Source organism: Molossus molossus, unplaced genomic scaffold (genome assembly GCF_014108415.1).
Source record: "Molossus molossus isolate mMolMol1 unplaced genomic scaffold, mMolMol1.p scaffold_m16_p_1, whole genome shotgun sequence".
Taxonomy (NCBI): domain Eukaryota; kingdom Metazoa; phylum Chordata; class Mammalia; order Chiroptera; family Molossidae; genus Molossus; species Molossus molossus.
In genome coordinates this window covers 81,343,042-81,355,169 of record NW_023425344.1, presented here as the reverse complement: position 1 = coordinate 81,355,169, position 12,128 = coordinate 81,343,042, and the positions used below count along the sequence as shown (strand labels likewise).

Below are 12,128 nucleotides of genomic sequence, written 5' to 3'. Positions count from 1 at the left end.
CATCTCAGTCCATGGGATGACACTCAATCCACTGAGCCACACTGACCTAGCAAGACTATCATGTTTTAAATCCAATGGTCACTTATCTCACAAGACAACTCAGGAGCATTTGTCACAGATGATCACTTCCTTCTTAAAATGCTTTTCTTGGTTCACGACACTTTACCTTCCTGGTTTTCTTTCAATCTCCCCAGCTCCTCTTCCTAGTGTCCTCAATGCCTCTGCTCTCAATGTGGGAATGTATCCAAAGCTGCACCCTGGGCCCCTTACTCTTCTTTGTCTATATACTCTCCATCCAGGTCCATGGTTTTAAATATCTATGTCTTCCAAATCATTACCTGTGATTCTGACCTCTTGCAGTTCTGGATGTGTATATCCAACTTGACATCTCCACTTACATGGAATCTTTACACAGGCATCTCAAACTTAGTATGGGTAAAGGGAACTTGGTATACTATATATATATATGATACTTGACATAATACAGGGATTTCCCTCCTGTATATAAGATATAAAATTTCATGTGCTGCCTTGACATCTTTGAGCCTCATCATGTCCCAAAAGTCTGTCTGTGAGTTCCACTGCTCTTGCCAGAAATGCTCCTATCCACTATCACTTTCTCTATCAAGACCCTACCTGGTCCTTAGCCTAACAGATTAACCTCCCTACCAACCCATGAAATTATTCAAATATACTATTCATATCCTCCTGCAGAAAACAGGGCACCTCACCTTCCTGTTTATGAGGTCTGCCTTCCCCAATCCCTTTGGTTTACTTTGCTTTCAAATGAAACATTTGTATACCCTTCGCCTGGGCTGTGAGAACAGATGACTAATAACTATTGCTCATCTCATCTGTTTAATGTTAGGTAGTGTGTTTTTTAACATCTCCTACAATTTAGGGCATAGGATCCCTTCTTCACTAATAGGATGAGTAGGAGGTGGTCATAACACCCCCAAAACCTACTCTTCCTCTGACCTACATCTAAATACATAGTGCTACCACCCAACTAGTAGCTTAAGCCAATAAGGTATCTTTGATTATTTTCTTTTCCTCTTACCTCTTCTAATCAGTTTGATAGTCCTGTCAATCCTGCCTCAAAAACATAACTCAAATCAATCTGCTTCTTTCCTTCTGTAGTACTTTCTATGTTTAGTTAACATCTCTCACCTACATTGTTACAGTGACACCCTAGCTGGACTCTTAGCCTTTACTCTTACCCTGAACAGTTCATTATTTGCACAACAGCCAGTTTTTAAAAACTCCAGTAGTTTTCTATCACAGTTAAGACTAAATATAAATTATTTTCCTGGATTATGAAGTCTTAAATTATTTGATTCTGCCTGCCTCTTTAATTCATCTTGCCCTATGCTTCACATCATTAGCTCTGTTTCAACCACATTAACTTTCTTCTAATTGCATTAGCACCACTTATTGAAAAAACCATAATTCATCCCACTAAATTAAAATGGCACTTTTATTATAAATCAGGTAGTAGTGTAAATATGAGTAGGTGTTTGTCTGGTCTCTATTCTGTTTCATTCATTCGTTTGTTTGTTTGTTTGTTTGTTTTCCAGTACTACCCTGTCTTAATCACTATAGCTCTAGAGTGAGTTGATATATAGTGAAGCCCCTCCAATTCTTTTTCTTCTTCAAGGCTGTCTTGGCTATTTAGGTTTTTGAAGTTTTGAATTAGCTTGTTGTTTTCAACAAGAAAATTTGTTTAAATGAGATTTCATTGACTATAAAAATAAATTTGAGGAATACTGATATCTAGAAATATTAAGCTTCAAATTATTTATAAATTCTTTATGTTTTCAGATGAATTGATGGTATAACTCTTTAATTTTATCTTATAATTATCTGTTCCTGGTATATAGGAGTACTATTTTTATTTGTATGTTGATCTTGTATCTGGATTATCTTGCTAATTTACCCACATGTTCTAAAAATATATCTATAGATTTTTTGGGTAATCTACAAGTATAATTATATTTGCAAACAATGACAGTTTCTTTTCCCAATTCTTTGACATTTATTTTTTTTTTTTTTACCTTTCTGTACAGTAAAATATTGAATAGAGGTAACGATAGTGGTCATACTTGTTTTGCTCCCATCCCAGGAGGAATGCTATAGTCACCACTGGATATATTGTTTTTTATAGAACCTGTGTGATTACATTGTGCTAATGAGATAATATATGAATGGATGAATAGATAGATGGTAGCTGGATTGACTACCACACAAAGAAATAGAATTTTATAAATTCCAGGAACAACTCAAAAAGGCTTCTAACTATAGAAAAACCCTTGCTTAACACAAAATCCAGCAAAAACTTTTTTTTTATTTGTTTTTTCCTAAACATATGGCCAGCCCTGACCAGGTTGGCTCAGCAGTTAGAGTGTCAACCCACAGACCAAAGAGCCTTGGGTTTGATTCTGGTCAAGGGCACGTACCTTGGTTGTGGTTTGGTCCCCGGCCCTGGTCAGGATCATGTGACCAATTGATGGGTCTCTCTCACATCGATGTTTCTCTCTTTCTTTCTCTTTCTCTCTCTTTCCCTCCCTCCTACTCTATCTGAAGATAAATGGAATAATATCCTCAGGTGAGGATTCAAAATAGTAATCAAAAAATAAGGATATAGCCAATTTGAGACGCAAATGACCCATTTTACAATTGTGATTAGCAGAAGATCACAGTAATATAAAAAAAATCCTTGTTTTTGTGTAGAAATAGGGACAGTTGGAAGACAGAAAAAAAAGGAACAATCAGCTGTTGAAATTTTTACTTCTACTTCACTCACACACAATGACAGTTTTGAAAGATATTAATTTTCAATTAAGCCTGTAAGTTAACATTCCAAGATTTGTTAAAGAAAACTAATAATGTGTAATATAATATGTATTATACAAAATCTCTAGGTTACAAAATTATTGCATATTCTTCTGTCCTAAAGGAAAATGCAATTCAGGAGGCATATCTTTGATTTATTTTTGATGGGCCTAGCCTACACTAACTTTCAAAAAACAACTTTTTACCAAACTTCTGCAAAGAACTAAGTTTTACATGATTGCTCAGGGTGCACACATGAATGTGTTTATTTTAATAGCAGCCCCTCCCAAGTCTCCTGACTTAACCTTATGGAAAAACACTGCTTATCACTAATGGTGTTGTGTTAGTTAAGGCTGCTATGAAAAAGTGCCATAGAATAAGTGCTTCATAAACAACAGAAACTTATTTCTTACAGTTCTCTAGAGGCTCCAAGTCTGAAATCAGGGTGTCAGCTGACCAAGTTTTAATGAGAGGTCTCTTTGGGGTTGCAGACAACTGACTTCTTGTAGCTTCACATGGTAGACAGCAGAGTGCAGCTCCCTTGCGACTCTTATAAGGGTACTATTCCCATTCATTGTGGATCAACCCTCATGACCTCATCTAATCTTAATTACCTTCCCAAGGCCCCACCTCCTAATCCCATCACCTTGCAGGGGGTAGGATTTTGACATATGAATTTGGACGAGAATAAACATTCAGTCCATAAAAGGCATTCACTCTATTACTAGTACTTTGATCATGCAGCTTTGGGCATGTAGCTTTATAAATATTTGGGGGATGATTATATTTCCAAAAAGTTTTTAATGATATTGGGACAGAGTGCATAGATGGCCACTAATTTTTCCCCTCCCATCCAAGGGAGAGTTCATTTCTCCAGCCCCTGAATCTGAGTTAGCCAGGTCACTTACTTGGCCCAATGCAACATTAGCAAGCATGTAAGCTCTCCAAAGATTTGGTCTATTTCTAATGCTTAGAACAAGAATAGGGTTTGCCATATTGTTGTATTATAACCCACATTGCAAGATATGTGGCCCAGTTGCTCCTTTGTCATTACAGGCAAGAACCAGACTGTGAGTGAGGCCATCTAAACCAGTTGGCTAAAGCACCACACCAACTTATCCCAGCAATGGACACTAAATTTTTATTATAGGCTACTATTAAAGCTAGTGGAGGGTGTATTTTCTGTGCAGGAGAGTTTACTAGTAGATATATAGTGGTGGTTGTTTGTCTTATTGATTTTTTAAAGAAACAAATCATTGCGATTAAAGGACAGTATCTGGTCTCTGTCATGCAGTTTTTGTGGTCCTTGAATACTGCCTGAGTGAAAGGGTACCCAATACACTTTCAAAGTATTTTTCCAAAGGAACTCATAACTTAACCAGATAAGTATTTTGAGTCAGTGTGTGACTATGTATGTGATTAAATATTCTAGCAGATATTCAATACAGTAACATTTTCATCTAAAGTTGGTTCTTGGTACTTGTGTATATATCTTATTAGCATGAACACAGATAATAATGAGGTATATGTCTGTGCCTACATTTTTAAAAAATTTGGAAATGAGATTAAAAGATATTGATTTCACTATGCCATTTTTGAATTAAAGAAAAACTCAATTATCAGTTGTATTCACTGTTTATTAGAGTCACTCAGAAAGTCCTTCTGAGTGCTTATAGCAGTGTAATTATTTGCTTAATGTTCTTCAATAAGGGACCTGAATACAGTCCTTATTACTTCATCAAATAATGTTAAAAAAAAATAAGGATCTTCCCAAGCCATGGTAATGTTATGATCCCCATTTCACAGATGAGGAAATTGGAAAGATTTAATACCTTACCAAAAAACACATCAATTACTAGGAAAACAAGAGTGGAGTCTTAACCAAGTGCTTTCCTGCTATGCTGCACTTCTTCCCAGACTGTCAGGAAAATGATGTAATCCAACTTAAGAATTCTTCTCTGGAAGCTCTCCCCCAGCCTGCTTGTCTATCTGAAGATAAAAACAACCACAAATTCAGTTTACATCTTTTACTCCCTAGCCTGTTTGAGCCAAGGCTGAATGGTGCCAATTTGCCCATGGTGGTTTTTATGATGTGGGTTGGGATCACTGGGGACTGTTCTGAAACCATCAAATTCATTTCAATTAAAAGTGTAACTTAATGTCCAATTTTCAAACCAGATTCCCTAGCTAAAAGAAGGCCATTTTGTTTGCTGAGCTGCCTCAACCCAATGAACACTATTTCTGGGTATAAGTTATGCCCAGTTGTGTGCCCTGGATGGGGCATTTTCTCCAAGTTAATAGGAGGTGCAACTCAATCAAAAGAGGGGTGGGAGAGTCAGCATAGAAATTGGGGGGGGGGTGAAATTTGAACCATTATAGATCAATTCCAGAACATTGCCCAGGGATTCCTAAAAAGAACCCAGGGAAAAATAAACACATCTCCTCCTTATTAAAAATAATAATAAGGATTTAAAGAAACCATACAAATAGGTTTAAGATACTTCTCAGGCCATAGAAATGCCCTTAAAACCTCATTGCACAAAAGTGCTAATTAACATTTCAGAAACACAGGAAAAAATTTCAGACAAATTCATATCAGTTACTTCAACAATTCAAGATAAAATGTCTAAAGTCAGAGAAAGACAAATACTATATGGTTCACTTATATGTGGAAACTGATGAACAAAATAAATGAACAAACAAAACAGAAACAGACTCAAACAGAGAACAAACTAATGGATGACAGAGGAGAAGGGGGTTGGAGGTATGGGTGAAAAAGGTGAAGGGATTAAAAAGTACATATCAGTACTTACAAAATAGTCATATGAATGTAAAATACAGCATAGGAAATATAGTCAATAATGTTGTAATAACTATGTACGGTGCCAGGTGGGTACTGGACTTATTGGGCAGATCACTTGATAAATTATAGAAATGTCTAGCCATTATGCTGTATACCTGAAACTAATATAAAATAATACTGAATGTTAACTGTAATAAAGAGACACAGAAACATCGATGTGAAAGAGAAACATTGATCAGCTGCTTCCTACATGTGCCCAGACTGGGGATGGAACCAGAAGCCTGGGTATGTGCCCTGACTGGGAATCAAAACTGCAGCCTTTTAGTGTACTGGACGATGCTCCAACCAACCAAGGCCCCTGGCCAGGGCATTAAGTCCTTATTCTTGAAGACAGCATTTCTACAACTGGAAAAGTTATTTGGTGTTTTTGATTTTGTCAAGTCACAGCCATCTTGATTCCTGGAAGATTCTCCATATGAATGCATCTTTAGAGCCCTCAGCCTTATGTTAATAGGCATTTTCCAAACAGGTTTGTTTTGTATCTCTTGTTGGATCCCTGTGTGGCAAACAGGCGGGAGGTTTTCATTTTAAGCTCTTTGCACTGAGATGGACTGTCCATGGAATTTTACTAAAACAGACCTAAAATGGTCTTTTCAAAACAAATTCACACAGACTTGTGCCTCAGAAGCTGTTGCGGGGACATGGTTGGGCCCTGCTCCTTTGCCTCCTCTCTCCCTTTTTGTGTTACAAAAATAAAACATAACTACAAAAAAAAAAATCCTTAAGATTTTGATTATAGAACAATAAGTTTTAGCATCTTTTATTTACATAGTGCTTTATATTTTTCAAATCATTTTACAAAAGCTATTATTTTGTCTCTTCACAACTCTATATAATAGGTATTAGTGTCTATGTTTTACTTTTAAGCAAGTTGGAGATCATTAAGGTTGATTCTTTGAAATGTACAAATAGATAGAAATGTATGTTTAAAATACACTTCAAAAATATGATCCAGAAAAGGACTTGACATTAAGAAGTACAGGTGTGATGTCTATCTTACCTGTGCATTAGATGTAGACAGCTGCCCAAGATTAGGGGCAGGCAGTTATCAGGAGTATGATTTCTTAAAAAGTCATGTGGACAGATGACAATATGGTGATTACCAGAGGGAAAGAGGGTTGGGGGGAGGTAGAAGAGGGTAAAGGGGAGATAAATGGTGGCAGAAGGAGACTTGACTTGGGGTGGTGAACACACAGTACAATATACAGATGATGTATTATAGACCTGTACACCTGAAACCTATATAATTTCATTAACCAATGTCACTCAATAATTTCAATAATAAAATTAATATTTTTTAATTCATGTGGAAAAAAGAGAATGTAACCCACTATATTGGTCAGGGTTCCACTACAAAGATAAAAAACTACTCCACCTAATATAATAAAAAAGCATTCAATTGCACCAGGCCGGATGGTTCAGTCAGTTGCACCAAAAGTTTGCTGGTTCAATTCCCAGTCAGAGTACATACCTGGGTTGTGGGTTTGATCCCAGGTCAGGCCACGTATGGAAGGCAACCAATGAATGTTTCTGTTTTTCTCTTTCTCTCTCTCCCTCCCCCACTTCCTTTCTTCCTCTCTCTAAGCATGTCTTCTCATGAGGATTAAAAAAAAAAATGTTTTTGCGATCATTTTAACACCTTGACAAATAGGCTCTGGGCAAGCCTCCAGGAATGACTCCAGGAACAGAAGCACAGACTCCACTTGCCAGGATGCTGCCTGTTCTGCCTCTTGGAGGTCCTGACAGTGAGATCATTCTTTCCATTATCCAGCCGGAGCTCAAGGTTAGCTGGAATACTATTCTTCGGGGAAGATGTTGCAGAACCCACAATCCCCTTCCCAGATGTATGACTCCTCTAGAATCTGGATGATATTAGCACAATGCAAAGTCCATTTGTATTTCATTCCATTTATCTGTTTCAATGTGTAACTCTTCTTCCATGGGTTAACTTACTTACAGTTCATAACTTTCTTATGAGGACGGTCCAATAATTATCCTTATTTGGACCTGGGAAGTCCAGCGTATCCAGAGGTACTAGCCACTATGCTACTTTTCCTCGTTGTCAAGGTAATGTCTCCCAAAAGAAGCAGCTTCACGAGGTTAGAGAAAAACATAAGAAAAAACAAATGGAATAGGAATAAATAAAAGAAAGATGAAAGCTTCAAAGATTCAATCAAGCTATAGAGACTTTGGACTCATTTAATGGAACTTTACGGAAAAGTTTTTTAAGGGCCATGCATATTGAAATAATCATCTATCACAGTTAATTACATTTTACAATTAAAATTTTAAAAAGCTGTCCAATCATCTATTGAAGGACACTTTGATTGTTTCCATGTCTTGGCCACTTTGAAAAATGCTTCAGTGAACATAGGGGTATGTGTATATATATATAGATATATATATATATCTTTGTGAATAAATGTTTTCAACATTTTTGCGTAAGTACCCAAAAGAAGGGTTGTTGGGTCATATGGTAACTTTTAAAACTGAAACTCAAAGACACAGACAACAATATGGTGGTGACCAGTGGAAAAGGGATAGGGGAGGGTAGTAAAGGGTGAAGGGAACCAAATATATGGTGACAGAAGATGATTTGACTTTGGGTGGTGGGCACACAATGCAATATACAGATCATGGATCATAGAAACGTATACTTGAAACCTACATAACCTTATTAACCAATGTCACCCCATTACATTTAATAAAAAAGAGTGAAAGCTAAAAAAAAAAAAAAAGAAAGTTAAATAAGTTAGAGCTTCTTTATAAATGCTTTAAATATAATAGTCTATGAAAGAATTTAGATCTACTAAATCATCACTTATCCAGCCTCTTGCTCATGAATCCCTGATCCAAAGCCAAACAAGTGCAAGGCAGATGAGAGACCCGGAGTGGAGCTTTGGAGGAACGTGACTAGAAAACAGTCTCTCATGAGTATGGAAAGAAAAGACTTTGTTTTTTTTTTTAATACTTAAATTTTTTTTTCAGTAAATGTGGATATTGAGTGTATTGAATAAAACAAAAGCAATGAGAAAGTAACCAGTTTTCTCTTTCTCCATTTAAAGTACTATTTCAGGAAGAAATGTCTGAAAAGATATGCAGCATAAGAAAGAAGACAAAGTAAAGAGCCTGTGCAACCTAGAGATTGGTTAACCAGGCCCATGGAGAGCTGTAAACCAGAAACTACTGCTTTGCAACCATTTATATTAAATTACACATTTCAATGGCTTTGTGGGATTGTTCAATTATCCCTGTATTCCATTCTTTATCAACTGAAGGACGAGTGAGTTAGACGGCTCAAAACTGCCCAGAACAAGACAGTGGCAGCTTTGAGACCATTTATTTATGTCGTTTGTCAATCTTCTGCATGTCTGGTGAGGATTCCTTCTGTCTTAGAAGCAACAAACACCACACATAACAATCACTCAGCATTCCAAAACCCAAATGAAAGTACTATGAAAAGAACATCTACCTTCCAAGGATTTTTCTAAACCAATCTCTTATACTCAATTTTTTATAAATATTTTCTTCTGTTGTTTGTGTTCAAGATAATTGCATTAGTCTTTAGCCGCTAGTAGAAAAAAAGAGATAAATAGTAGTAAATCTTTTTCAACTGGACATCTCTGTCAACAAATATCTCTGTAAAGATACAGTCTTAAATATTTTTCTTCATAATATAAGACTTTCAACATATTTGTGTTCAATACAACACATGTATATATAACCAAAATAAGAGAAACAACGTAATAGTATCAGTAATGGTAAGTTTTGGGCTAAGGAGTCATTCTTAGACTTGAGTTTTGTTTTCATAAGGGCATGTGCCTATTTTGCATGATAGGAATAGTTGTGAAAGCTATGTAGAGTTAGTATAATACACTAATAGTAAACACATATAATTTAGAACTAGATAATGCTTTTAAATTCCATTGTGTATAAAATAGATTTAATTATGTCAAAACTGATGTACAGAAGTAACTTACTTAGTTACCAAGTAAGGCAACCAAAATTTCAGCATTCAAATGTGCAATTGCTGAACCATTGCTATTTATTACAAGAACTTCAGTAACTCCCAGGAATTTAAGTTCTACTGAGTCTTAGGTGAGAAGTATATAAGCTACTACAATGTCCACAAATTTAGAAATCTACCAAGCTCCCAGAACACGTTTCAAAGATACAAGATGATCTTACATCCTAGTTTCCCTCTCAGCATAATGCTTAGTAGCACTTCTTTCACTCCTGATAGGCTCTGTTTAGATGATAGATTAAATAGCCTCCTTGCTCATTGATGGCAAGAGTCTATTGTATCACCAAATTTTGATAATAAATGTTTATCAAAATGTTCATGGAATATATTTGCAAAAAAAAATAGTAAAGATATATAAAGTGGCTTTGCCTTTGTCTCGCTATTATTTTAATAAAGACTAAGATGTTTTTACGTTGCTATAAGTTCCATTACTAAGACACCTAAGTATCTGAACCTTTAGTTATGCTTTCCTATGTTTTTCCTTCAATCCAAGCTTTCAACGCCTGGTCACAGCTTAACACAGCAGTTTTCAACATGTAACAATAGGTACACAATTATTTTCTTTTTTTTAACTTTATTTTTATTGTTCACACTATTATAGATGTCACCATTTTTCCCTCCTTTGACCACCTCTACCCAGCCCCTTCTTCCCTCTGGTCATCACCACACTGTTGTCTGTGTCTATGTATATGTACATATATTCTTTGGCTAATCTCTTCACCTTCGTTCATCCAGCCTCCCCCTACCTGCATCTCCTATGACTGTTGTCAACCTGTTCCATGTGTCCATGCCTCTATTTCTATTTTGCTCATCAGTTTATTTTGTTATGACTATTTTTGTAATAAACTAAAGTGCAAGTTGCCATTTTTACTTCCATTCTTTCATTATGGTAACATTTTCCAGAATTCACATGCTGTGTGATGATATCACCAGGCTAATAGTCTGCTTGCGCATTCTGTTATGTCTTAGAATTTTTCTAAAGTATATGTTTAGGGTATAAAAGTATGCATGTTCGGAGATTAACTCATTTTCTTCTCAGTATTGCTACTATGTGCTTAACTTGGTCCTTTGGTTTTGTGTACTATAATCTCTATATAGTAATTCTCCCTTATTCGTGGCTTCATTTTCCATGATTTCAGTTACCTATGGTCAAGTACAGTCCAAGAATATTAAATAGAAAATTCCAGATATAAACAATTCATATGTTTTCAATTGCACACCGTTCTCAGGTGACAGAATCTCATGCTTTCCTGCTCCATCCTATGAATTGTCCCTTTGTCCAGCGAACCTACACTGGACATTCTCCCTGCCAGTCACTTAGTAGCCATCTCAATGATCAGACTGGCTGTGTGGTATCGAAATGCTTGTGTTGGAGTAACTCCTAGTGTACTGAACAGTGACCCCGAAGCACATGGGTAGTGATGCTGGCAATCCAAATATGCCCATGAGAGGCCACAAAGTGCTTCCTTTAAGTAAAAAGCTGAGCACAGAGGAAAGAAAGCGCGGGTGGCCCACAGGATGGAAACTGACTATCTGAAGAGGTGCTTTGGAAACTGCCTTTCCCAGGCACTGGCAGAGGTGGTGAAGATTCGGCCCAGTGACCCCATAGAGTACCTGACTCACTGGCTTTATCATTACAGGAAAATCACTAAAGCCAAAGAAGAGCCACTGGTATGTGTCGCTGGTCCTGCAAAGAAGACCATATTCCTGCAGAACACAAAACCCCTTGAAAAGGAGTCCTTGCAGCAGGAACGCCTGTCAAGTACTTCCAGTGTGATCCCAGCAATGCCTCAACAGCCTCCTCCTTCTGACTCATCTGGCCAGGCTGACTAGAATGTCCAAACTGCACAAGAAGTAAATTATCAGGCTTTTCAGCATGAACTGCTCCTAAAACATCTTGGTTCCAAATCTTCTTCTTAGGTTATAAGAAGGTAGATAATTCTAATGATGCTTTTCTCAAAGCTGCAAGCTGAGAAAATGGCCGTCTAAGAAGAGCTTGTACCTAAAGATGCTAATTATCTGGATTAAATTAAGATTTGAGGGGCTGTGAAAGGAGGTGTCTACAGGGAGTCCCCTGCCCAAGTCCTGTTCTGATAGCCATGAAAACACCTTAATCATGTGAGGATTGGAACTAGTTATCAGATAAAATAAACTCATAATCAGGATTTAAAATAAGTAACCAAACTGATGAGCTGTTTTCCTCTTGTGCTATCATTTTTTTGGAGACTGGTGAAAGCAAAGCTCTCTCAAGGGTTCATGTCTTTACTTCACTAAACTTTGCAGTCAGGCCCCTCAGAGTGTAGCATATGTCCTAGAGTGTACCTTTTGTCAGTGTGTCAGTAAAACTCGAAGGTTTGAACATTCAGAAAATTATTTTCTCAACCATCTGCGTGCCCAGCCTCCCACCAA

At 36.8% G+C, this 12,128-nt stretch overlaps 1 protein-coding gene across 1 annotated transcript; it reads left to right on the top strand.

Moving 5' to 3' along the window:
• Nucleotides 1-11,237: 11,237 nt before the first annotated feature.
• LOC118620638 (DPY30 domain-containing protein 2-like) lies at nt 11,238-11,552 on the top strand. The gene has a single exon (XM_036247682.1). It carries the CDS (start codon nt 11,238-11,240, stop codon nt 11,550-11,552), a length of 315 nt encoding a protein of 104 aa, XP_036103575.1.
• Nucleotides 11,553-12,128: the final 576 nt, after the last annotated feature.